The sequence below is a fragment of the Canis lupus genome, chromosome 18 (assembly GCF_011100685.1).
Source record: "Canis lupus familiaris isolate Mischka breed German Shepherd chromosome 18, alternate assembly UU_Cfam_GSD_1.0, whole genome shotgun sequence".
Lineage (NCBI taxonomy): Eukaryota > Metazoa > Chordata > Mammalia > Carnivora > Canidae > Canis > Canis lupus.
The window spans coordinates 52793006-52820173 of record NC_049239.1 but is presented as its reverse complement, the minus strand read 5'-3'; the positions used below and the strand labels follow the sequence as shown (position 1 = coordinate 52820173).

Genomic DNA, 27168 nt, shown 5'->3' with positions numbered 1-27168 from the left:
GGAGCCCGACGCGGGACTCGATCCCGGGACTCCAGGATCACTCCCTGGGCCAAAGGCAGGCGCTAAACCACTGAGCCACCCAGGGATCCCTGAGCTTTTCCTTTTTAAAGGCTACTTGCAGGGGTGCCTGGGTGGCTCAGTCAGCTCAGATCATGATCCTAGGGTCCTGGGATTGAGCCCAGTGGGCTCCCTGCTCAGTGGGGAATCTGCTTCTCCTTCTTCCTCTCCCTCTGCTTCTCTCCCTGGCTCATGTGCATGCTCTCTCTCTCTCTCTCTCTCTCTCGTTCTCTCTTGCAAAGAAATCGTAAAATAAAATAAAGGCTACTTGCAAGAGCTCATGCTTGAGTCAGGTGGACTGGGTTTGAGTGTCACGTCTCACTGGCTTTCCCAGCTCTGTGGAGTCTCTGGTTCCCAGCTGTGAAATGGGGAAAAAGTGACCTCCTAGGTCTCAATGGTCAAGACAAAACTTCTGAGTGGTAACGGGAAGGCTGGTGAACCCCCCACTAGCTCAGCTACTGGCCAGCAGACCGGACGCTTGTCACATGAGCTGTGGCACATGACCTGGCCCTGAAAACCTGTGGGCCCTTGTGTGCGTCCTGCCTACCATCACAAATGTGCCAGCCTGGAACAGTCTCTACCCCGACTGCACCTCAAGTGTTCACCCCTCCCTCCGCTGGTACCAACAGGCCCCCTATCTGACACCGGCTGGCCCCACCCTTCATAATTTTCATAATTGTTTTTGTCGCTGGTATGTCCGCTTGGTCTGTCTTCAGAGGGCCTGCCGCACTGTCTCCAAGCCACCCCGGGGCTAGCAGGGAACACACAATAAACCCTTGTCTACTGGACCCCTCCCAGTGCCGAGGGCCCCATGACATCCCCATGTCTGAGGCCGGGGAGGGGCCCAGGTTGGAGAAGCTGTGAAGGTCACAGAAGGCAGAGAGTACCTTCTTCCCTAGACCCTGGGGGACCAGCCTCACCCTCAGTCACCAGAAGTTCTCCTGATTTCTCTACCTCAGTCTCCCCCCACAAATAAAATACTCCCGCTCAGCCCACTCCTAAGCAAAGACGGGGTGGGGGATGGGAGTGTGTGTGTGTCAGCCCCACCGAGGCCTCACTTTAATAGGAGGCAGCAGCTGCTGCTGGGCTGAGCATGGCGGGCAAGGACTAGCCCTCACCCCCCTGCGGGCCTGCCAATCTGTCTCTGCTGGCATCTTGGCCCTCCAGATGCTCCGCCAGCGTCCCAGTAGGCGCTGTGTGGTGCAGGCCCTGGAAGACACAACTAAGCACCAAAAGCGAGCTTCGGCACAATTAAACTTTTTTTTTAATGCAAGAAAGAAAGTTGTCTTCAGTTGCCCTTTCTTCCCAAAGCCAAGTGCAGATGAGCCACAGCACCTTGCAGTGACTTCCCGACCAGGAGGCTGCCTCCATCCTCCCCTAATGCTGCACAGTGGTGGGCCAAAGCCAGCTGCAGGTACAGAGGCCAGTGCCAGGGAGTCAGACCCAGTGGAGGCCCAGAGAGCAGCACTGAAGGGCTCGGTGGGGGCCAGAAGAGGTCAGATGGAGAAGTCCCTGAGACCTACCCTGGGAGTGCCTGGTGCGAAGCTTGCTCCCCCACCAGGGGCCCGTGAGGAACCAGCAAGTGCATCCAGGCCCTCTGGGTGTGCTGGGACAACCTGGCCACAGCAAAGCTGACGAGGCAGCCTGGATGCTCAGCCTGGAAGGAGGTCATTTTCAGGAGATCCAAGACATACGCTGCCCTCCTTTGCTTGATGGGAGGAGGGAGGACAGAGCTTCCATGGGAAATGAATGGTCACAGGAGGAGGGAAGGGGTTGCGCTGTCCCTGGTCTCTGCTGTCTGGAAAACTAGGCCCAGGTTGGAGCACCGAGCCTGCCAGGTCCGTGAGGGCCCACCACCCAGCCGAGGTGGGGGAGGAGGCAAACCAGAATGTTCCGGGAAAGTGAAAGGGAAAAGCAGGAAACACAAACTCTGGGGTTCCCAATGGTGTACTCTGCACATCCAATGGCCCCTGGGTGGACTGTGGGAAAGGAGACAGAAATCACAGCTTCTGAACAAGTGGTTGGGCAGTTACTGAAAATTCCATCAAGTACGGAAGGTGTCACTTTACAGAACACAGCTAGCTTATGTTTTTCTGGGAAATGTTCTCGCATCCCTGCTCATCCCCTGGACCTCATAAAGGTAGTTGGGGTAGTCAAGCTGGGGGCGGGGGGTGGATAGGAACAAAGAGCAAGGCCTGTGCATGGCAGGGCAAGGGAAGAAGGCACCAGAACCAAGTCAATCCAGGAGCAGGGGGAGAGGGCAGAGCTGGACAGGGCAGGAGCCACTGGCCCAGCAAAGTAGCACTCAAACTCAGAAATGAACTGGAATCCTGGGGTTCCTGTCTACACAGGGCCCCAGGGCCCCCGCAGCTGCCAGGATAGGGAGGTCAGTGAGCCATGGGAGGCGCTGCTGTACAGCAGAGGAGAACAGGGCAGGACAGGGGCTTGTGTGCATGGGGCTGTCAGACGGAGGAGGCACGAAAGAATACTGCCTCTAACATTATATATTAAAAATATCCATAGTTCTTGTGCACAAAATTCCATCATTCACATACGACTATTACCCGCCTCCCTGCTGGGCCCAGGAACGGCCTGAAAAGAAAGATGGTGGTTTTTCTTTGCAAGAGCTGCAGAATCATGGCTCAGTCTTTATGGCCCTTCCCCTCCCCACAGCAGCCCTGCCGGGCGGGGGTGCTACGCTCACTCATGCCTCCGCTTGGAGGGGGGGATCAGGTGTGGGGGCAGGTCGGCAGGCAGCTCATGGCCCTCTAGCTTGACTTTGATGAGGTGGTTGGCTAGGGCAAACTCCTCATCATCCAGCAGCCCATCCTTGTCCACGTCGGCCAGCTTCCAGATCTTCCCCAGTACCGTGTTGGGCAGCTTGGATTTCACCATCTCCTTTTTGGCATTGGCGCCCGTGATCTTACCATTGACAGGCGATAGTGTGTAGAAGATCTCGTCGTAGGTGGGCTTGTCCTTACCCACTACCCACTCTACGTCATCGATGCCCTCGCCGGCCCCTTCGCCGTAGCCGTGCCCAAAGGGCCCGTTCATGGTGCCGTCGAAGGCACCGCCCTTCACAGCCTGGGAGGGCATCAAGGACTCCTCCTGGCGAACCATCACCATCAGCCGGGCAATGTCATTCGCCAGCATGTCATCCACTGTGTCTAGCAGCTTGGGCTTCAAGGCCTGGAACTTGCTGAAGTCCTGAGTCTGCAGGAGTTCCTGTGGCAGGCAGGGGAGGGGATGGGCGGGTCAGGTCCCTTGGGGACTCCAGGCTGAGTGGGTAGAGCTGGGGTTCCCAAGCAAAAGAACTGGTACCAGGTCACAGGCCCAACCACCCAACCACTCAGGTGACCTAACTTCTCCCTCGGCCTTGGCTTCCTAGTCTGTGAAGTAGATGTGACAAGAATACCTTCCCTGAGGGGCTTGGGGGGGGCGGCGGATCTGCTGGAAGGCCAGGCGCCCCACCCCTTCCCCACTGCTCAGAGTGAGTCACTGCATTCCCCTCTGCGGTGTCACCTTCTTCCGTTCGGGCAGGGTGCTGCTGACTAACTCAGGGGCTCCCATTGGGGAGGCCCCGCCCAAAGGAGGGTGTGCAGGATGGCCATACCTGCATCTTGCGGAGGCTTGGGAAGTCCCCGGGGGAGATCTGATGCTCCCTCTCAATCTTCTGATAGATCTCTCCCAAGTTGTTCACCAGCTCCTTCTTTTTGCTCTCTTTACCAAAGACATTGGGCATCTCCTTCTTGAGGGAGCTGATGATGTAGGCGTGGACCTAGAAGACAGGAAAGGGCAGATGTCAGGTCGTCAGGCGCTCCCAGGACACTCCAGAAACTGGGGGCTGCCCGAAGCCATCCAGGGCGCTTGTCTTCCGCAGTGCTGGGCATACCCCCAGTTCCCCCTCCATGCAGCAGAGATGTGGAGCACACTGTCCGGAGCCAGGTAGGGCCCTGATGTCCCACACACGCATAGCGGTGGCTGCTGTCAAGTTCACAAAACTCCAATACGGCCCATATTATGCTCCATTTATCACCCTGCTGGCTCAGAATGAGTAAGATTAGGAAAACCACATAAAGCTTTTCCTAGATGTTTTGGAGTTTATCTAAGCTCAAGACCTTACTTAGACGTTTGCCAACTGAGGGCGGCACACCCTTCGTTTCCCCACAGCAGACCAGTGACGCTGGCAACCCTCTGAGGGCATGGGCCCTCGGATCCCTCCGCCTTCCGAGAAATGTCCAGGCGTGAAGGGCTGTGGCCAGCCCTTGATCAGGTCTCTGAGCCAGCCTCACCCTCCTTCTCCCAGGCTGCCAAGCTCTACCCCATCAAAACCCCTCCACCGGCCTGACCCTGTCTGCCACAGGCTGGGAGCCTGGCTGAGAACCGCCCGAGGTAAGCAGGGCTGTGTGAGAAAGTGGCAGTCACCACACTGCCTATCAAGGGCCTGTGCAAGTTGGCACAGAGAGCCACTCACTCCAGGAAAAGGAAACAGTCTGGAAACCGCAGGTGCGGGATGAGATCGGAGGCCCTGGGGTTTTCCAGGCATGGTGACTCAGTGCACATGCAGGCCCAGCAACTACACACCATTTCTGTTGCTGAACAGAGCCTATCCTTTGTTCGGTCCTCAAAGGAGGCTGCACGAGAGCACAGGCGGCCCTGGCAATGGGAGGCTATTCAAAGAGAGAGTAGAGCTGCCCTTCCCTGCAGCCTGGAAATGGGAAAGACCAGGAGCCAGTTATGCAGGTTTCCTCATGGGTTTCTTTCTTAAAACCAGCTCCACTCACTGGGAAGGCTCCAGAAGTGAGATGTGGGAAACCGTGTAGCCCTGGATCCCCCAGAGCAGGATTCTGCAACTGAACTGTGCATACTGATTACCAGGGGATGGTGTTCAAATGCAGATGGTTCAGTAGTGGAGGGTAGGGCAGGGAACCTACACTTCTAGCATGCTCCAATATGGTCCTTGAGCATTCCGGGTAACCAGTGTGGAGAAGATGAAAGGTCAGTTCTTTTTACTCAAGACTGAGCACCAAAATGCTACTCGACTTCACACCGCAAGATAGTGCAGGGAACCTGAACCACTATGTCTGGCCTACAGCAGACTCTCAAAAGCTGTGAGCTACATCCAGGTGGCTGTTTCCCTGGAAGCAGAAGCATGGCCTGTGGGGCTCCTCTTTGGATCTCCCCGGACTGCCTTCGCCGAAGCCCTCACACCCAGAGAACATGTTCTTACTCCTCCACAAGCCATAGGCAGGTGTAAATACCCCCATCCTCTATGGCCATTTCATCAGAGAAGTGGTGATGCACAGGGTTACAGGGTCCCGGCTAACAACCATCACTGATGGGGCCTGGGCGGAAGCTGAGCTCTGAGCCCAAGGATCCGTGATTCTCACATGTGCACTGATGCGGCCTACAGACTTATCCAGGTGGGCTCATGATGTGCTACGGTGCTAAATCAGAGCACATGTTCCTGTCTGAGGGGCCCACTGGTGCCATCAACCTTCTTTCCCGGCCCTAGCCACGCCAGGGTCTCACTGCAGTACTTGGCCAGGCACTGAGATTCCAAGCTCTTGAGCAATTCAGATGCCACCCAGCAGGTGCCAGCAGGTCCTGTGCTTCCACAGAGGGGCGGAGATGGTTTACAAGACCCTTGGGGGCACAGGCCACCCAGGGTTCTTGTGCCCCATCTTTCCACTAGCTCCCTCCTGTCCTGGCTTATGCAGCGTCACCCACCTGAGGCCCCCCAGTTGCCGGCTTCTATGGCATACCATGACAGGACAAATAAACCAAGCTTGGTTTTTCTTTACGTGTTCACTTTCCCGTTGCCACCAATGAGTGCTGGAAGGGCAAAGACTGTGTGTGTCAGTCCCCACTGTGTCCCCAGCACAGGCTGAGGGCTCAACAGGCCTGGGAGGTGAGGACTGGAGTTGCACCCCCGCCTGCACCCCACTTCTCAGGCTGCCCCTGGGCACAGCGCTACCTTCCCGCTGAATGTCTGCGTGCATCAAGAAGACTCAGCTGAGAATCAAGGGCTACACCCATTGGTGCAGAGAGGACTCGTTCAGACACAGCACACACAGGTGTAGCTGTGGGAATGGGTCTTGGGCACCCCAAAAGCCAAAGCAGACCAATCCTAGAGCCCCAAGTGCCAGTCCTGGATCCCCGTGGGCCCCACCCAGCAGTGGGCCCAGCCCCCCACTCCTAGTCTACCTTGGCCAGCCGTGCCCGCTTGATCAGGTCATTGAGCTTCCTGAGGGCAGCATTTCGGGGCAGAGACTGGATGTCTTTAAAGAGGTCCTGTTCCTCCGCCTCAAAGAGCTTGCGATTGTCAGGGATGAGGAGTGGGTGGGACCAGAAGGAGCCGATGTATACTCTGACAACCTCGGGGGTGTTGATGATCTTCCCCAGGGACCACATGAGAGCCCCGTAGACCCGCATCAGCTGCTGGGTCTCAATCTGGTCGGCTTTGTTCAGCACCACACGGATCTTGTCCTCATGGTTCTTGAGGGCCTTGATGACCTCGGAGAACTCGTCAGAGATGTCCAGCTTGTGGGCGTCAAAGAGCAGGATGATGCGGTCGACCCGCTCAGCAAACCACTCCAGGACAGCTGCGAAGTCGTAACCTACGGGAAGAGCAGGGTGAGCTCAGGGGCACCATGGCCAGGCAGCTCTGATGGCTCTCTTCCCGGACCCAAGCTGGTATTTATTTAAATTTCCACCACATACTCAAGGGGTCAGCACAGCACCCTCCTGCTCCCCCGTTTCTGTGCCCACTCGGTACCCTAGCGCATACAGCACCTGGCAAGGAGAGGTGTGCCACAGATAAATAATGCAAAAGAAGTCACAAAGCCCAGGGGCACCTGGGTGGCTCAGTCAGTTGAGCGTCTGCCTTGTGGCTTGGGTCATGATCCCAGGGTCCTGGGATGGAGCCCCACATGGGGTCCCTGCTGAGCGGGGAGTCTGCTTGTTCCATCTCCTGATCCTGCCCCCGCTTGTGCTCACTCACTCTCTCTCAAATAAATAAAATCTTAGAAAGGAAAAAATAAAAGTTGTCACAAAGTCTGAGCCCTAAAGTAGCTCAGACCAGGTCAAGAGTGAAGAGGAGAGCGCAGCAGTGTGGCTCGGCACCGTGTGGCGAGAAGGACAGAGACTTGGGGTCTGCCACCTGCTGGCTGGATGTCCTTACATGACAGGGACAGTAAGGAACAGCCATAACACCTGCAGCTGCTACTCGTGGGGTGCTTGTGCTGGGCCCCCATTTTCCAGGAACCTCATTTATTCTCCACAACAGGGGCTGGCCAACTGCAGCTGGCCCATCACCTGTTCTGTAAATAAGTTGTGTTTTTTTTTGTTTTTTTCTTTTTTTAAAGATTTTATTTATTTATTCATGAGAGACACAGGCAGAGGGAGAAGCAGGCCCCCTGCTGAGCAGGAAGCTGGATGTGGGACTCGATCCCAGGACCACAACCCGAGCCAAAGGCAGATGCTCAACCACTGAGCCACCCAGGTGCCCCCATAAATTAGTTTCATTGGAACAGAGCCACACTCCTCTGTTCAGCTGCTCTTGTCTCAGATAGCAGAGTCCAGTTGTTGTGACACACACCACAGGCCTCCCAGGCCAAAGATATTAACTCTGACCCTTCAGAAACTTTGCTGGCCCCTGCCCTATGACAAGCCAGAAAGTGTGACACACCACTTCCCCTCTCTAGGTCTTAAATGCTTCTATGCTGTTTCCCACCATCCTCTGGAAGCCCTTTTTAGTGGACGTGGCCAACTATAGCACAGACTGCTAACTGGAGCTCTTCCTTTAATAACAGAACAGCCTAGTTCCAGCTGAATTCAGGGCCCCTCCTTTTAAGACCACATTTCCTAGCCTCTCCTGCAGCAGATGAACAAAAGAAGTTTATGTGCCCTTTGCTTTTCTCCCTTCCTGAAGAATGGAATGCAGATGTGATGGTAGGAACTGGAGCAACCACCTTGAGTTCAGAGATGGCCTTGGACTGTTATTTTCCACGTAAATGATCTGATAACTGATTTAAGCCCATGGATTTTTGGGTCTCTCTAACAGCAGTTTAGTTTGTATCCTGTTTTATAATCACAACTCTTAAAATGTTTCTACTTCTCACCACTGCCTCCAGAAGAAGTGATGGTTCTATTTCTCACCTTTTAGGAATAAAAGATGAGGAGAGATAGGAAGACCATGTGATGGCCACAGCCTGAGAGTCTTAGGGAAGCTTGGTTTGAAGGCCCTGAGCTGCCATTTCCTCTCTGGGTAATTCTGGGCAAGCCTCCTCGTCCTTGGGCTCCTCCTCGTTCTTCACCCACTACCCACAGGCCACCTCAAGCATAGGCCAGCCCTCTTAACCAGCACAAATTCATCCCAGAGTGCAGTCAGGCTCCTGAAAGTAAGCCAGAGAAGCTGCTGCTATAGAGAAGAGCCCGAGATGCTGCCCAGAAACGGGACCAGACCAACCTCCTCCCCCTGACAGCCTGCTTCTAGCTCGCATCCCTCACAAAACACGCCACTACTCCTGACCAAACTGGGATGGAGACATACTCTCTAGACCGCGGGTTACAGGAAAGTAGCACGTAGAAGGAGAGAACAAATAAAAGAACAGAGCGACCACAGTGCTGTGAGGAGGGAGGGCAGCCCTCCCCACCCTGCCGGTGAGGAACCTGCTGAGTTGGTCATCAGAGTGGTATTCAGCTGCTCCTGGTCCTGCCAAGCCTCGCAGACTGAAGACAAGTCCACAGGAGAGTCCCTGAGAGGCTGCTTCCACTTGGGCCAGAACTAGGCCCCTCTCACTCACAAGGGCTTTAAGACCAAAGTCAACACTGGGGCATGTCTAGGGGGTGAAGGTCTGCTGGGATGGATAAACCTTCTGGATAAAGCCCCCCAGGTTTAAGTGCTTCAGAGCTGTCTGTGTACCCGAATGCACAGCATTCCAAGCTTCTCCCCACACTTCAGCGCTCAGAAAGAACACAGGCTCTTAAACAAGACAGCTCTAGAGTCAATTCCCGGCACTGGCCACTGACTGCGATCTGAAGTTCTTAACTTCTGAGTTCTCATTTCTACTTCTGTAAAATTTAAATAACAATTCTTCCTCCTATGACCACAGGGAGGGTTAGATCAGGTACCACAGCAGGCTCCTAGCACCGGCCCCACGGCAGGAGGAAGGCTGCTAACTGGCCTAGGACAGCATTACTGGTCAGGAACAGTGACAAAAGTCCAGCCTGGTTCTGAGGCTAGGGGCCAGCTTTCGTCATTGGGGTAAGACATTGAAAGGAAAACCCCCAATTCACTGTTTCTGTTGACTTAGCACAGCAGCCTCGGGATGGCAGCAACATGCAGCCTGTTCCTGCCACAGCAACCCAGGCAAACGGAGCATTCTGATCAGAAGCAGCCCCTTGAAAGGCCGGACTTTCTAACAGGGTGAAGGGGAGGGCAGTAAAGCCCCCATGAATGTGAACTTGGGCCTGAGCAGGGCAGCCACCAACTTTCCTGAGGCCCATGCCGATGGTCAGAATCAGCCAGACCACCTGATTCTCTGTGCTCAGAGTGTGGGAAGGCATGGTCACCCCTGTGCCAGCAGCCAGCCAGTATCACAGGTTGCCGGGTCCAGAGGACACGGTCCCCACAGTCCCTGGACACTATGCAGCTGGCTCCAAGAGCCACGGGACGGCATGCCCGGAGAGGAGCCACCAGCACAAAACAAGAACAGGAAGGCAGAGGGGCTGGCGAAGGAAGCGGCCAAGGAGACTGCAGTGCCTGCCTGGGCTGCACGGCGAGCGCCTTTTATGGCTGATTCTGGGAGCGGCAGGTCAGTGCTGGAAAAGCAATGACTCAGGACTGAATGACGGCTCCCTCTCAGCAAATATGAGGCCCCATTCCTCCCCTGGTCAAGCTGCTCGTCCTCAGACCGCCACAAGCTGAATGACCACAAATTCACATAGCTGGGAAGGCAGCGGCGCCAGAGGCGAGGTACTAGGAACGGGGGCACCCTGACGGACTGGGCTCCAGCCCAAGTTAGCTTTGGCCTGGGAGTCAGGAGGGCGCACAGGGAGCTGAGCTCACCCCCGAGACTCCACCCAATGTGGCCTCACACCCCCTCCCCAATGGAGGGGGCCCAAGATGACTCCAGGAAGGACAAACAGAAGAGGGGGAGGAGTTGCTTCTGAATCGTGGCACCAGAGTCACTGCAGGCAGAGTGGAGGACCCCAAGCGGCCCCTCCTGCCCCACCTGCATCCCAGTTACCTGCCAACATCTCCAGTTGGAGCCAACAGAGCTCATTCCATTTTTTTTTTTTGCAGGTGAATGAAATTTCCTGTTTATTATGAAAAATGCTCACACTTTCAGTGAGGGAGACATGATGGCTGGCCAAGTGTGTCCACGGGTCACGAAAAAGGTCATAATACACAGGCGCGTGTGATGTCACCACAGATGTATGATCACACACAACCATGTGGCTGCAGCCACCTCCAGGCCCACCCAGCACACATCTATCCACCAAACTGTCACTTGGCCCGTGATGGTGTCTCGAAAGGAACCAAGGGCCGGACTCACAGCAGCAGCACCAAAACATCAATCAAGTCCGTGCAATCAGCAGGGTGGCTGTAGCCACCAGGGCAGCAGGTGACAAGTACACGGACAAGCGTGCCAGCCAGTGCCCCCACTCGCAGCACTGCCCAAGGCAGTGAGCCTCCAGGCTTCGGGACATGCTAGATGTCAGCCTCAGTGACAGGATACGTTTTGGCCCCTGCACTGGGCTTAACGCACAGCAATTCTGCAAAGCAGGAGTTCCTGGTGCGCCTGGTAGAAGAGCAAACTACATCCTCACCAGTGGAGACAGGACCTGCTGTAGCTTCATCTGCCTTGGGTGCAGACGGGAGTGAGGGCGCTGACACCCATGTCCCTTGGACAACACAGTCTAAGGGGGCTTAGCTGGAAAGAGGCCAACCCCACAGTGTAAGGAAGAGCCGGTGCCATCTCTGACAAGGGACAAGCTCTCACATAGAAAGAGTTCTGGAACTTTGGAAACATTATACCAGGCTGAGGGCTGGGCTCAGACTTGGGGACATAAGCACACAGGGAGATGTGGACAGGGGGTCCAAACGTGCTTTCCCGTCTCCGGTCCATTCCCACCACGCCTCCTTGGGCCCCTCCTGCTCTCGGGAGCACCCGCTGGCCTCCTCACTGGGTCTGTCCTCCAACAAGAGTCCCGCTCCCCACCACAGGCACAAAGGTGGGGAGAGGGGAAGTTATGACAGGTCCTCGCCCAATCCTGGCACCCTCCAAACACAGGTAGTTCCAGTGGCTGAAGGAAAAGCTGCTTTCATACATTCCAAGTTTCTAGAACATCAACAATACAGGGTTTGTCTGCAATCGACTTTCACTTCCTGCCATTCAAGCTGCGTGGGCCTCGGTATTTCTTGCTGTAGCCCCTACCACACACATTTCCAACGGGTGCTGGGCCCGGGAAAGGGGGGGGCACAGGACCCCAAGACGAAAGTTAAGGAGCACAGAGAGGACCCCCATGGTTGGTGAGCTTTCTCCAGGGGCACGCTCTTCAGGAAAGGACTCTGCTGGGGTCACCCAACAGCAAGGAGACAGGGGGCCTCCTGATGCCTAGGTTGATGCCAAGAGAAATTCAGAAACTGAAATCCACCCTACACCCAATATTTGTAGGAGCTTTACTCAAAATCGCTCCAAACTGGAAACCCAAGGGCTCTTCAGCAGGTGAAGGGTAAGAAATGAGAGCGCAGACTCGTGACGGGAAGAATGAGAGCAACAAAAGGAACAATGGATCAATGCTCTCCCACACATGATGTCCCGCGAAGCACATGCTAAGTGGAGGATAGGCACGGAAGACCCATATAGGACCTTCTGGAAAAGGCAAAACTTAGGGATAAGTATCAGCTCAGTGGTTGCCAGGGACCAGAGGAGACGCAAAGGGGAGCAGGGAACTTTCTGGGCTGAATGGAAAGACTAGATCTTGATGGTGGTGGCGATGGTTACATGACCGCTTCACAGAGCTATGCACCTAATGAGGATGAAAACCTCTACAAATCTGACCAGTAAATGGGCAAAGGGCAGGGAAAGACAGGTGGACTCTGACATCAGGCTGACATCGGGCTCTGGAGCCCCCTCCTTGGCAACCAGTCGAGTGACCCCAGCACCAGGGCCCCTCTCTGAGCCTCGTTTCTTTGTCTATAATGTGAAGGTGTGACTGTCTAGCTGCTGTGGGCAGCGAGGGAGCGCCTGGAACACTGTAAGCACTTGGTAAATGTTTGCTGTTATTTACACACAGGAACTGTATTTTGGGCTCAAGCAGCTCAGATTCTCAGGGGTGTGTGGGCGCTGACCACTTCTAATGCTCGAAGAATGCCTCATCCCACCAGATATAAATGGAATGTCTGCAGGCGCTCGCGCCAGCTACTACGGGGCCGCCTGCCGGCTCGCAGCCTTCGATCCAACAGGTGCTGAGCCCCAGCACCGACTGGTATGGCTCCTCCGTGGGTGGTGGCCCACGCCCTTAGGCAGAGCTGCACCCTTCCCACCAAAGGCTCCGCCCAAAAGCTGTCCAGGGGACCAGAACAGGGGGCGGGGAATGGCAGGGGGTGCGGTGGTGAGAGGGAGGCTTGGAGGCAGCCCGGGGCCCTGAGAAGGGAAACTCCAGCTGAGTCAGTGCTTCCCTAGCCTCTGGCCTCTTTGGCATGTTAGTCAGAAAAAGGTCTTTCTAACCAAAGTCTGGGAATCCCTGGATTTTTTGGTGTTATCTAGAATTAGCTGACATGTGCTGAACATGCAACTGAGCACTAGGTAACAGGGCAAGGGCTAAACACGCAGGATGCAATAACTCCCTGGAGTCCCCAGCTTCCAAAGTAGTGCGCTGGGGCCTGAAGCTTCTGTCATCATCTGTACCGGGGGCACGAAGAATCCAGGAGGGATGTAGCCTTTGGCCTGGCCCAAGGCTGGCAGGCAACCTCATGGGGCATTCTACGGGCTGCAGAAAATGCCTGGGTGCATCTCAGGAGGTAGTCAGCACAACGGTTGGTAGGCAGGGAGGGCTGTCCACAGTGCAGGCCCTCCTCGGAGTTAGAGGACCCCAAGTCTAGACCTGGAAGGCCCTGCCTTACCTCCTGAGATGGCTTCCAGACTTAAACGGGGCCTGGGAACCAGGGACAGTCAGCAGGATGGCAAGTGAGAAGCTAGGGAACCAGCCAACTAGGGCCAGGGGTCCTAGTACCCATCCCCAGGGGGTCTGGGGGCCAATTTCTGCTCAAGGCAGAGATGCCAGCATGGTCAAGCCCTGGACCTCAGGTCCATTTCTGGCTCCGAGTCTGATTTTAAGCGGGGAGAAGCCAGAAGTGGTCCCTGTGCCTGTCAGGAGAGCTCAGAAACCCTGCACAGTCCACCAAACAGGGTCAAAGACGTGCCCGATCTGCACCCCCCCCCACCCCCCCGCCCCGCCGCACTCCTTCAAGTGGGAGCATCCCCTCTCAGCACGGGGTGGCATATGCACAGCTCCTGTCAGGCCTGCAGACACACACTAGCCTGCGAGGCCTTGCACAAACTACTCAACCTTCCCAAGCCTTGGCCTCCTCATCTGGAAAGCAGCAGCGTCCTCACGGGTGCGGCTGTGTGACAGCTAAGTGGAGCCGGTTCATATGGCGACAGTACGGGCGGTCTGTGGAAAGCCAGGCACAAGGCCGGCCGGGCATCAGTCTCCAAACGCAGGTTTAAGTAATACTTCCCTGCTGACATGACTCGCATGGTGAAAACCAAGGCACAATAGTTATGGCCAGCTCACAGCCACGTAGTGCCCTGGGCAGGCCGCTGACCCTTAGGCTGGGGTTTCCACCTGAGTGTGCCTGGGCCTCCTGGGAACCTGCTGTGGGAGATCCCTGCTCCAGCCTGAGACTGCGCAGGCAGGCGGCAGCCCGGGAGCCAAGGGTACCAGCCCCACCAGGTCCAGGATGTCCTTTGGAATGCCCTTTGTCACTCACACGGCACTCAAGAATAAATGTTGTCCCTACAGTGCACCTTTCTTTGCTGACACAGGAGATCGTTTATCTTTAAAGCTACTCAGATTAGGGGCGCCTGGGTGGCTCAGTGGTTGAGCGTCTACCTTTGGCTCAGGTCAGGATCCTGGGATCCTGGGACAGTCTCACATCAGGCTCCCTTGAGGGAGCCTGCTTCTCCCACTACCTGTGTTTCTGCCCCCTCTCTGTCTCTCATGAATAAATAAAATCTTAAAAAATAAATCAAACTGTTAGGAAAAATAAAGTTGCTCAGATTAGCATGATAGGGAAGTTCAGCCGCAGACCCCCATGGAGGCCCCCTCTCCTTCCCGGAAAAATTCTCAGTGGCCTGTTGCACAGCCTGGCCTATAGCCTGACTGCTCTAGGCCTACGTTATCTTTCCACATGGAATTTCCTGCACACATTAGGGACCATGGGGAAAGGGGGAAAAAGCCAGGAGGGGCCAGGCAGATAGGGTGGGAAATGGAAGTCAACGTAATTAACAACTCTAACACACATGTGACCTCCTGAAGAACCTTCTGTTTCCAGAGAGCAAGGGCGGCAGACCACAGAAACTCTCGCTGCTTGCCCAGGACCCGTGTTTTCTATTGGTCCTATCTTTCTGAGAGGGAAACACCTGCTTTCCACGCTGTCAGCAAAGGGAGCAGACAGGCACGCTAGCCAGGGAGTCTGGAACGTGCTGCCCTACCATGACTTCCTCTGCTGGACAGGGCAACATGGGGCCTCCCATGACTGATGGGTGGGGCCTCAAAGCTGAGATCCACTCCTTCCCCATCCACCCAGCAGCCTTCCCTTAAGGACCACTGCTAGCATACTTGAGAGGTACAGGTACTGTGCCATGATCTCTCTCTGGCTGATAAAACACTGACACCAAACATTGCAGAGCAAATCCCAACTGGATAAGTTTTGGTAAAGTACTTGAAACCAAGACACCTAGGGTCATGGAGGGAAAGAGAAATTATCTAGTGAAATCAGTTTAATCTTGCTATTTCACGGAAGAAGCCTTCCTCCTCCTCCGTGCCATGATGGGGGGAGGGAGGCCTTCTGCAGCTGCCCCAGGACAGAGGGGGCATGGGCAAGCAGGGGTGAGCCCTGGTGCCTCTCACTGGCCTCCTCCTCCAAGTATCTGCCAACTGCACGGATGACTTGAGGGCTGGGACTGACTGCCTTGCATGCCGCATCCTCCCCCTGGTCCCCAATCAAAGTGTACCCTACATCTGCCAATCCACCGACTGGGGAGCGCAGGACGGCACCTTGGTGGTGCCTGTCGCAGAGAGCAAGTCTGGACACCGCTGCCCACCTGTTTGCCAATCGGGAAAGGAGGCAGGGAAGGGAAACATCCCAGTAGACAGGGCTGAGGTGCCCAAAGCAGCAAGACATTAACATTACACTCCTCACCAGTCAGCCTGCTAGACTCTGTGGACACAGGCTCAGTGATCAAAGACTCCTCCCAGCTGGGAGGAGACTTCTCCCAGCACTGGTGGCAAACGGTGGCATCTGGGTTCCCTTTCACCAGATCTCAGGGTCCCACAAGAACCCTTTCCCTTTCCCTCAAATCCCATAACTCCCAGCTCTGAAAGCCAAAGTGAACACAGCCTGCACAGAAAATAAGCCTCTCCTCGTGAGCTATTGTCCCTATCTGAAGATGTGTACACATCAACTGACTCTGGGCTGGGAGCACTGCACACATTACCCCACGGGTAGCTTAGTTCTCTATCCCATAGCCCCAGTGAGAAGAAGCCCCTCCACCCAATCTTCCAGGTCATTACAAAGATAATGCTATAGAGCCTCAAAGAAATTCCACCTAGGATGATAACTCAGGCCAGGAAGGGAAGAGAGAATCAATTCCCCATTGTATGTCTGTCTTTGAATGCTTTCTTAGGCATTTCTTAAAACCAGCCTGGAACAATAATAGCAGTAAGAGGAAAAACTAGACCTTGCCTTTTTATTTTTTAAAGATTTAAGCCATCTTTACACCCAATGTAGGACTCAAATTCACAACCCCGAGATCAAGAGTCACGTGCTCCCTTGACTGAGCCAGGCAGGTGCCCAGCCCTTGCCTTTTTAGAAGGGGTCCAAAAGCTGTTTCCTTGAACGCCCAAGAGTGTCACCGGGGTGCAGAACCTAAAAGCTTAAACCAGATCGAGAGACAGAGCAGTTTCAGGATGCTCTGATGCAAGCCCTTACTAGCAGGGGCCCACAGCCTAGAAAAAAGGAGAAGCAAGGTTTCTCAGCACCAAGAACAGGGCCCCCACCCCCTTGGAGCTACAGCAGACATGAACATCCCCCAAATATCAGGCTGCTGGCTTCAAATGCAAAGCTTGCCAATGCCGGGCAGCCCAAGGGGAAGGGGAACACTGGAAAGATTTGCAAGTTAACGATACACAAATCCAGCAGCTTATCCTCAACCCCTGAGTGTGATCTTATTTCATTTCCACATTTGCAGCTATAGGCTCCACTCCTGGCCAACCCTCACGCCCCTGCCAGAAAATATTCAGGCCCCAAGGCTCCCCCACCCATCTGCAAAAGGAACAGTGGCAGAAATATCGCCCAGTTCAGGCCCCTCCTTTACCAGATCTTTAGGAAAGCTTGGCAAAGCCGAGACAGGAGTTTACACAACTAGGGGCCTGGCACACCGACTCTCTGCACAAAAACCTTCCACTGCACACAGCACCCAGGGAAGCTGCTGACACCACCCCCGAAGCAAAATTAAACACGTTTCCACTAGCCCCCAAACATTTAACATGTCTCCGCAGCTTCTCCTCTTGGCTGTCTTGTTCGAGTCAAGTGTTCTCTCACAGGCCTGCTGGGCTCGCCAGGAATTTATATATATATATATACACACACACACACACAAACACACACACACACACATACTGGGGAGCAAAGCTGTTAAACCCCAGCTCAGGTGAGGGTGCCCCAGGGGAGCCCAGGCCCCGTTCAGAATGGCAATGCTGGCTGAGGTACCTGGAGCCCAGTGATTTCCTGTGACCTCACGGCCAGCCCCAGGGTGCCATCTCACAAGCCTGCCCTCTTTCCCAGCATGCTCCAGGGGTCAGAAAGCACAGGAGCCCCGAAATAGGCTGTGCTCTGGCCCTGGACAGCTCTTAGTAACCTTAACAAAGAGAGCCAAAGAGAAAGAGCAACTCCTGTCCCATCAGGGCTCAGTGCACAGGGTGGACCCAGGTCTGATGTCAAGTGGGTTCTCACTTGGGCTGGGAAAGATTCAGAGGCAGCATCTGGTCCACATCACAGACATCACACCAGAGGCACCCTGTACAGTGGCAGAGCCTGTTTACCTCTGCTGATGCGCTGTTTCTCTCCGGACAGGATCCCAGGAGTGTCGATGATGCTTATGCTGTCCAGGACCGGGTTGGGCAGCTGGGCACACATGAACCTGCACAAGAGCAAGAACCAGAAGAGACATCAAGACTCAGCTATCAGGGGCACTGGGTGGCTCAGTGGTTGAGCACCTGCCTTCAGTTCAGGGCATGATCTGGGGGTCCTGGGTTCAAGTCCTGCATCAGGCTCCCCATAGGGAACCCATTTCTCCCTTTGCCTGTGTTTCTGCCTCTCTGTGTCTCTCATGAATAAATACATAAAATCTTAAAAAAAAAAAAAAAAAAAAGACTCAGCTATCACTGCTCCGGAAGCAACGTGGGGCTTTCTGTATACCCTCTTCTCCACCTCTGCCTTCTTTCCCAGAAGCGAGGAATTTAAAGGAGGTTTTCTCTTCTTCCCAGGGGCGGCAGCTGAACTCTATGACCAGGAATCCAAGCAGCAGCTCAAACAGGCCAACATCAGCAGTTCCCTCACGTTAGCTTTCCCCCCAAGAGTTCAAGAGTTCAGCTTTCAAGTTGCTGATGTGTTAGTGAAAACTGCACCAGCCTAGGTCACTGTTCAACTCCAGAAGGAAAACAGAAAGGGGATACTGGGACCTTGGAATTCCATATTAAAATGTTCAACCACTTGGTGAAATTCCCAGTCTGAAGGCGGGGAGCAGCTTTCCTCCTGCTGCTGGGACCAGCCCACCCCTTCCACCCAGCTGCCGGTGGGCGGCTAGTAAAAGCTGGGGGACACATGGCCTGATTGGTGGGGCGGGGAAGTACAGACACCATTCTCTGAAAGCCAGAGCAGGCCAAGGAAGGACGAGTGAAGCAGAGAGGCTGGCAACTCATGAGCAAGTGCTTAGCCATGTGTGCCTGAGTTCTCACTGAGCTTAGAACAGCCCAGAACAGGCTCCTTTAAAAACTTCTCTGAAAAAGATATTGTGAGCAAAGAAAATACTGACCTTTTGTCCGTAGGACGCAGGCTTAAACTGCCTTTCCAATTGTGGGGGGAATCTGAGCTGATAAGGTTCTCCTTTTGGCTCAACCTCCCAAGTGACCAGTGGCCAGGCTAAGGATAACTGGCCAAGGTGAGAGGTGTTGCCTGCAAGCACAACAGAGCAAAAACAGCTGACCCGCAGACCTTGGACCTGGGCCTTGCCAGTGCCAGCAGCAGAGCACCCACGCCATGATTAACTACATGCCAGGTCTGGGGCTCCTGCTGGGGAAGGGTCATGGAGAAAAGACCAAACTAGAAGAATCTGAAATAGAACTGACTCTGAGAAGTAACAATACATAAAAATGTCTTGTAAAGGAGACCTCTGAGTAAGTGGACATCTGTAAGATACAGAGATAAGAGGCCCCACAGAGCCTGGGGAGCCTGGCAGGAAACAAGGGAGCAAACAGTCCAGATACAGACGCTTCATCTCTCACCAACAAGGATATACACCGACTGCATCTCACCCGACAAGTGGCTGGTGCCAGCTACACAATTGAGTTTTCAAAGATGCACTTAGGACATCCTGACTGTACCCTGCCTTGGTCTGCTCCATTGGATTTTAGTTTTAGAGCAGCCACTTAGGGTAAAAAGGGCAGAAAGTCAAGTTTATGTCTCAATGGGTCTTTTAAACAGCAGGGAGAGGCTGTGTCAGCCAGAGAAGAGCCCCCTTTGTGTGCCCTAGCTAGCTAGCCAGCACTCAGTGTACTCCATAGGCTGACACAGCTTGGGGCCCCTGCTCCACTGCAAACCCATGGCCCCCCAACCCTCAGCTGATAAGGGCCCTTTTGGCAGGGCTGTTAGTGATTGGGAGCCCTCTGGAGATGAAGTGGCAAGAGGGAAATAAGGGGCTCCTGGCTGGCTCAGTCAGTAGAGCACACGATTCTTGATCTCAGGGTCATGGGTTCAAGCCCCATGTTGGGTGTGGAGCCTACTTAAAAAAAAAAGAAGGAGGAAAGAAATGTGTGGTTCTTGAATCCTGTGGCACCATCATCAGAGTGCCCAGCTCAAACCCAGCATCCTGGAGCTGCACCTTTGGCCAGAAGCAGCAGGTGGGAACCGGATGCTTAAAGGCCAATCAGCACTGCATTAAGCTGCCCCAGTGAGCTTGACAAATCAGCAGAGTCCTCCGAGCTGGGGTTTTCTGAACCACGAAGATGGGGGTTGCCTGGATGATGTCTCTGATCCCTTCCAACTCTGAAATTTTAGGTTTCCAACTTCAGAAACAAGTGGCACATCCCGTTTCTCCTTTCAAAAAACAGTCTGCTCTCACAGTCAGAAGTGGAGGCCCAAGGACAGGAAGTGTAGCTACCCTTCCTTCTAGCTTTCCAAAGTTCTATGTGAAAGTCAAGACCTAATAATGCTTGGAATTCTCAGCCTAGCAGCCAAACCGTGCACAAGATCCTAAGGCGCCCACCAGCTGACAGTCTGGGCCAGTCGCCTATCTATAAGCACAGTAATTCCCAGACACAGGTATTCTCCAGAGGAGGGCTCAAGGCTAAGAGGGCCATGCCTCTCACATGAAGGGCTCTACTCAGCTCCGGCTGTGACACACAAATGCCCTCAGCCATCCAACATGTGGACAGGCTTAAATGCCTCCAAGGGGCAAAAACAAACAAACAAACAAACAAAAAAAAAACACAAGTCTGCCTGTCTTCTCTGCTAAAAGTCAGCTCTTGTGCACAGAGGCAGGCTGGCCCCCGGCTTGGATCAGGAGCAAGCTGGTTCACCCTGTGTAGCTGGACAGTGTCTGGAAAGGAATGTGATCATACAGGGTGGAGACCTGGAAGACAGGAGTCCAGGATTCTTTCCTAGGCTCTTCCCCCCAACACAGACTTTGAAAGGCATGTGGAGTCACTCCTTGAATGGGGGGTGGGGGTGGTGGCAGGAAAAGCAGATCTGTGGAGTCCTTTGGTTGCTGGGGGTAAGGGTGGGGACAAGTTCCTTTCCAGAGGAGTGAACTTGATTGTTGGAAAGAAGAAAGAAGGCCAAAGTGTTTCATTCCCAGCATCAGGAGGGTTAGACTCTGGGAGGAGGACCCAGATCATGAGGCAGACTTCACCCATCTAATTGGGGAAACTGAGGCTCTAGTGAGGGATTCAGGGCCCAGATCTCACTCCAGGGCTCCCAGTGGTACAGCCTGAGGCTGCTTCCTGCAACCCCTAAAGGAGCACAAACCCTTTAGAGCTGACCTCCAAGGAGAAGTGTTCACACTCCCTCTGTCTGCGACCTCATGGGCTGCCCCAAATACAGCAGGCCACAGCAGATCCTCTCTGCCCCTCCCTCCCACACAAAACCAGCGGTCACGGGGGAAGCACAGCACAGCAGCAAAGGGAATAACTAAAAGTTTCACGTATTTTTCCATGACACTTCGGCAGCAGGCACTTGAAGGAGAGAGGGGAAAGGGGTTGGCTTGAATGAATCAGGTGCATCCAGTCTGGGACGACCCTGGGAGGAGGTGGAGACGGGACGCTCTCACCTTCCCGACGCTGACCCCGGTCCTGAGGGAAGCGGGGTTGAGATCCGCTGGAAGGTTTGGGAGTTAAACTGATAACCTGGAAAATTCTGGAGGCGATAAAAGCGGGGGAGGGGCCGGAGACCTCCGGATGCGCTTTTTGTGCGAAGCGGCAGGGGCCCCGGTCCCGGGGAGCGGTCGCTGAGGGGCTCGCTAGGGCCTCGGAGACAAAGGACGAGCGGGAGCCGGGGGCAGGCCGCGGCCGCGGTAGGGTCCGGACCTGGGTGCGGCCCCGGGGTCCCCCTCGGCTCCGCGGGGGGCGAGGGGCGGGTACCTGTTGAGGAAGGCGTTGCCGAAGGCGTTGAGCTTGCGGAAGGGGCGCCGCGGGTCGACGACGAGCGCGTTGCCCGGCACCACACCCTCGGTGGGGCCGTGCATGACCGCGATGAAGGAGTCGGTGGTGGGCTCGGGCCCGATGCGCATTCCCGGGAAGTCCTGCTCGATCAGGTGCCGGATGAAGGTGGTCTTGCCCGTGCTGTACTGGCCCACGAGGAGCACCATGGGCTTGTTATCGAAGTCGGCGTCCTCCAGCGCGGGCGAGTGGAACTCGTGGAAGCGGTAGTGCTCCTCCAGCGGCAGCAGCTTCTGCGCGTACAGCTGCCGCAGCCCCTCGGCCACCGTCTGGAAGAGCTCCGGCTCCTTCTTGCGGCGGGCATCCTTGCTGACCCAGCTGAACATGCTGCCGGGCGCGGGGCTGGCTGCTGCGGGGCAGAGCGGCGCTGAGAGCCGAGCAGGGCGCGGAGCCGAGGCGGGGCCGGGCCGGCCGGCGGAGGCGCGGAGGGGCGGCGGGGGTGGGGGGGCGGGGAGCGGCCCGCACTGCGCAGGCGCCCGGCACGGCCCGCGGAGCGCCCTCTGCGCAGTGGAGCGCGCGCCCCGCCGTGCGGCCTTTATAGGCCCGGCCTCGCGTTCGGGCGCGCGCGGGGCCGCGGGAGGGCGGCGGCGGGAGGAGCCTCCCCCGCGAACCCCGTGCCACGTCCTTCCCTCCCCCGCCTCCCATTGGCCGGCTCCAAGTATCGCGAGCGCCGCTAGCTCCGCGCCCCGCCCCCGGCCCGGGTGCCGTGGCAACCGCACCTGTTTTGGTCCCTCCTGGGCTGGGGCGGCTCGCGGAGGCGCTGCGGCTGGGAAGGCGGGAAGCGGGGCTCCCGCGCGGAGCGGTCCCGCGGCCTACGTGCCTTCCGGAGCCCTCGAGACGGCTCCCCGACTGCGCGCCCCAGCCGCGGTCGCCCCGCGAACGGTCGTCCTTCCCCCGGCGGCCTCGCGCCCCCCCCCCCAACTGCTCGCCCTCACCTGATCCTCCTTCCTGCCCCTCCGCTTTACCTGCTTCGGGAGACGGAGAGATAGGAACGAGGTAGTGGAGAGAGGAGGCCGAGGGGTAGAGCATCCCAGGCCGGGTGGTGACTGGGGAAAGAACAGGGCGGGAGTAGGCGGTCCCTGGGGAAATCTGGCGGCGCAGCAAGGGGCCGGACCCCCGGGGCGGGGGGGTGCGGGGTGCTGGGGTTGGGAGGTGGGCGCGGCAGTGGAAGCCACGTGACAGCTGACACATGGGAAGAAAAGGTGGCTTCTCCGAGGAGGCTGCACCCCACCCTGTGGGAGGGTGGGTAGGGGTACAAAGGAAGTGGAGGCCCTCTGGCCGCTTGAGTTTTGAGGAAGTGAAATCGGAAATTCCCCGTGTGGGGAGGAGGGGGAATGTGGGGCAACAATGAAATCTTGTGGGAACTTAGGGGAAATTAAAAAACCCAAATACTTCTGCTTTCCTCTCAGGGTCACTACTAGTTAACCTTTATGCTGACCTGTGCATCCCCCCTCCCCCTTACCAGGTCCTGGCTGTTCCATTAGGCTCATTCCCCCACCATCATTCCCAGCCACACTTAGACCCCCTTGGCTGTCCAGGCTGGTGAGAATCTTCAGTGGGTGATGTCAGAGCTTTGGGGACTGTGATTGTTATGTAACCAGTATCGGGGACACCAAAGTGTAGGAGGGGGTGGGGAGCCTCGGAGTTAGATCTAAACTGCACTTAAGAACTTGAAGGCCTGGTGTCCAAACCTCTGGCTTCTGGGAAATGTGAGAGCCCCGAGGGCCAGATGCCTATACTTGAAAAGAGAGCAGGCTGGCAGTCTAAGACGATGGAGGCGGGAACCCAAATCTGAGAACAAGTAGAGTTACTTGGGGAGCTGGGTCAAGTGGGAGCCAGAGAGGGCAAAATGGGAGGTTTTGATTGCCACTTCATGTAGGATGAGGCTCAGTTCTTTCTGAAGAAATAAAATGTTAAGTCAGTTGCCTTCCCCTCTTCCCTCTGCCTCCCTGATCATTGGAGAGCCTGGCCAGCTGGCACTCTTGTAAGTCTCCAACTTACTGCTTTTATTTGGGATTTCATTAGCATTCTTTTCATCAATGCCAGTATACCAGAAGCCGCAAGACTTTTCTTGGTGGACTCCTCAAAAGAACATATTGAGACTCCTAGGCAGGGCTGTCACCAGAGGCTGTGTGCCAGCTGATGATCAGGAGCCTTGGGTGGGCCCCAGTCCAGACTTCCTGGGCCAGCCTTAGAAGCCAAAGAACTTGCCTCCTCTGTGACACTTTGAGGGGTCCACCCCGGAGATGCAGTTTCTGCTGTTCCAGGGAAGGGCTTGGGGCTGAGGATCCTGAAAGAGGTGGTTGTTCAATGGCCTGAATGAGGCTTCAGGGAGCTCCCTCGCGGCAGCATTCACATTGACCCGCCATGGTCTTCACATCTCCCCAGAGTCCTCTGTGCTGGGAATAGCCAGCCCAATAAAATTGAAAACAAAATGTTCCTGGGTTATTTATACATGAAACTTCCAGCCACCGTTCCTTCTATATGGCCACTTGACTTTCTCCAAGGAGCGCAAAGGACTGAAAGAAGGGATCTCTCTCTCTCTCGTGAGGCTCAAGGGGACAGAAATTAGTTTTCCCAATTTCACGGAGTTGGCACTCAGGTCCTGGGGAGCTTCCTTATCTAGTAATTCCCAGATTGTAAAAGTGTCCTAATTTTCTTCTTGTTTTTGGAGCAGAGTAGATTGTTTTCAGTGGGAGTTTTGTAAAACATGAATGAAGGATTTCACTTTTGGTTTCTCTGTTTCACTGTCTTTGCCCAGGGCCCTGACAAAAGATTAAGAGTTCAAATGTTTTCCTTTATTGTGGAAATGATAACCATGCCCCACTCCCAGTGTTTCCTCCTTTCAGATTCAGAAACGCACACCTGCGCAACCTGGCCTTGTGCCACTAGGTCTCTGCAGAGATTGCTCTCAGCAGAAAAGGGTCACCTGCTTTCTCTCAAGGCGGTCTGCTCAGTCCCATAATGGCCTGGTTTAGAGAAGGGTCTATGTACAAGGCCCCTAAAAACAACTTTAAAAAGAGGTGGCGGGGGGGAACCCTGGGTGGCTCAGCAGTTTAGTGCCTGCCTTCGGCCCAGGGCGTGATCCTGGAGTCCTAGGATCGAGTCCCGCATTGGGCTCCCTGCATGGAGCCTGCTTCTCCCTCTGCCTATGTCTCTACCTCTCTATGTCTTTCATGAATAAATAAATAGAATTTAAAAGAAGAAGAAAATAACTTCTGTTCAAATATGGCAGAAGAGGGATCCCTGGGTGGCGCAGCGGTTTGGCGCCTGCCTTTGGCCCAGGGCGCGATCCTGGAGACCCGGGATCGAATCCCACGTCGGGCTCCCGGTGCATGGAGCCTGCTTCTTTCTCCCTCTGCCTGTGTCTCTGCCTCTCTCTCTCTCTGTGACTATCATGAATAAATAAATAAAATCTTAAAAAAAAAAAAAAATTCAAATATGGCAGAAGAGTCAGGCTGGGAAAAACCAAAAACCCATAGGTTTGTCCCTGGGATGAGACTATGGAGAAAGTCTGTGCAGATGCAGCTTTTCTTGCAGTCAAGAGGAATAAATTTGGCCAACAGATGAGTTTTATCAAAGTAAAGAAAGGGGAACGTCTGTTCCTCAGCAGCCTGGGGTCTCCAGCACCAGCCACAAGGGGATCCTTGGCACCCCAAAGAAGCCTCTCTCCTTAAAAGGCACATGGCCACGGGGGAGGGTCCTGGCGACAGTTGCTGTGTTTCAGGGGCCTCAGAAGCTGTCCAGGAGCAAGGATAGGCCCAGCTTGGAGGTGACAGTGTCAGGGCTGTTCAGGATCTCTGCTTTCAACTCTCAATGAGAAGAGCCCAAGGCACAGGGATGGTGAGTGCCTTGCTTGGAGTCACTCAGGCTGAATAAGAAGCTGAGCCTTTGGAATCTTAACGTTGCCCTCTTCACGCTCAAATCCTGAAGTTGCAAGGTCGGGCCAGTGGCCACTCAGAAGGAGGGGTTTCCAGCACCTCCTTCCCAGGTGCGGGCCGGGGTGAACTCTACCCGTAAGCGCAGCAGCCTGGGAGCCCAGCCTGCATATTGACCTGGGTGCTGTGTGTACAGAACCTGAAAGTGCGTTGCAGAGCTGAGCCACAGAAGCCTCTGAGTACTTGTGGTAGAAACTCTACCCACTGCAGGGCTTCCCAGCGCCCCGTCTTGCAGGGGCTGCCAAGGCAGGAGCTGCAGCTGAGCTCAAGATGCAGTGTTTACCCTCAGCTCCCTGGGGTGCTCAGGCACCACCCCTGTGCTGCCCTCCAGGTCTTTGCTGTGGTGGACACATCGGGTCTGGAGACCCGATGGTCATTTATTATTTGGCACGTGAGAATTCTGCCCTCTGCGTGATACTGTCAGGGGTCCTATGGCAGGGTCTTGGGGTCTCCTTATTTTGTACTGGTGGAAATGGAGGGTGTGGGAGGACAAATGGCAGGAAGATGCTGAGATCAGCGGGGGACACAGGATGTGGATCCATTCGCCAGTCAACAGGCTCCCAGGGCACGTGGCAAAGTTTGAGACAAGACGAGATTTGGGAGGTCTGGCCTCTGCAGCTGGAGAGTACACATAGGGGCTCCGAGGTGGCTGCTGAGTGACCACTGGTCACTGTGGGAGTGCAGGCTGCTGCCCTCCTGACGTCCCCTCCAGGCAGGCATTTCTGCTCCAGCTGACTCTCTCTCATCATAGTCTTGAGCTCCTGTTCCCCTGTGGCTGGGGGCTACCCTGGGCCACTCTGTGGGCCTCACAGGCTGGGGAGCAATTCTGTGCTCAACAGTGTGTCACACTTGGCTACCGGGGCACAAGCCTGGCTCCTCTGGCTTCTGGCCCAGCCCCTCACACCCATACCTCAGTGTGGGAGTCAAACACTGTGCCCAACGCCACCCACCAGGCCCCTCCACTGGCCTACAGATCCCTCCTTTCCCCACACCAGTCTCCGCAAAAGTCCCACTGAGCTGGGGGGTCCATGCAGCTGCCCCAGGTGACCTACTCTGCCAAGAGTCAGCCTCTCACTTCCCTTCCAGCCCAGCTGGAACATTCCCCTGCCCTTTGTCTTCATTCTGTCCTAAGTACAGGCAGTGAAAATGAGTCATCTGAAAAGGGACTGGCAGCTGGGGAGATGAGAGGACCCAGGTCTGCCCAAGCTCCATGCTTGCTCCCAGAAATACATGTTGGGATTTCTCCAAGGGCAGGGATATGCAGCAGGACCCTCCTGAGAGCTGGCATTGAGCCTCCACTTCCTGCTCAGCTAGCCTGGCCTCTGGCTCCTTGGTTCTAAGAGCTTGCCCTGAAACACCCCTATCACCATTTAGTCCTCATGGTGGACAGAATTCTCAGCTGTACTCAGGATTCCCCACTCTGGTGCACATACCTGGAATAGGGCCTACGATTGTGACTACGATGGGTTTACTCTGGGATAGGTCATGTTCAATGGCACAGTTGACTTTATTTGTTTGTGTATTTATTTTAAAGATTTTAGGGGATCCCTGGGTGGCTCAGCGGTTGAGTGCCTGCCTTTGGCCCAGGGTGTGATCCTGGAGACCTGGGATTGAGTCCCACATTGGGCTCCCTGCATGGAGCCTGCTTCTTCCTCTGCCTGTGTCTCTGCCTCTCTCTCTGTGTCTATCATGAATAAATAAATAAAACGTTTAAAATATATATATTTATTTGAGAGAAGGGGGGAGGGGCAGAGGGAGAGGGAGAAGCAGGCTCCCTGCTGAGCAGGGACACCCCCCCACCCCAACATGGGGCTTGATCCCAGGATCCTGGGATCATGACCTGAGCCAAAAGCAGATGCTTAACTGACTGAGCCACCCAGGAGCCCCCCATAGTTGACTTTCAATAGGAGATTCTCCCAATGATCTGATGTAATCAAATAAG

General features: G+C 55.2%; 1 protein-coding gene across 2 annotated transcripts; it reads right to left on the bottom strand.

Moving 5' to 3' along the window:
* Window positions 1–1298: 1298 nt before the first annotated feature.
* Window positions 1299–22784, bottom strand: EHD1 (EH domain containing 1). Of its 2 annotated transcripts, XM_038564057.1 has the most exons (7): window positions 22751–22784; window positions 22254–22334; window positions 21211–21637; window positions 17398–17495; window positions 6265–6677; window positions 3671–3835; window positions 1299–3282 (listed from the first exon to the last, which is right to left on the bottom strand). In XM_038564057.1, the coding sequence occupies exons 1-7, from the start codon at window positions 22776–22778 to the stop codon at window positions 2758–2760; spliced, it is 1737 nt and encodes a 578-aa protein (XP_038419985.1). In that variant the 5' UTR covers window positions 22779–22784; the 3' UTR covers window positions 1299–2757. The 2 variants fall into 2 exon arrangements, with proteins under 2 accessions (XP_038419985.1, XP_038419986.1); XM_038564058.1 differs by lacking the exon at window positions 22254–22334.
* Window positions 22785–27168: the final 4384 nt, after the last annotated feature.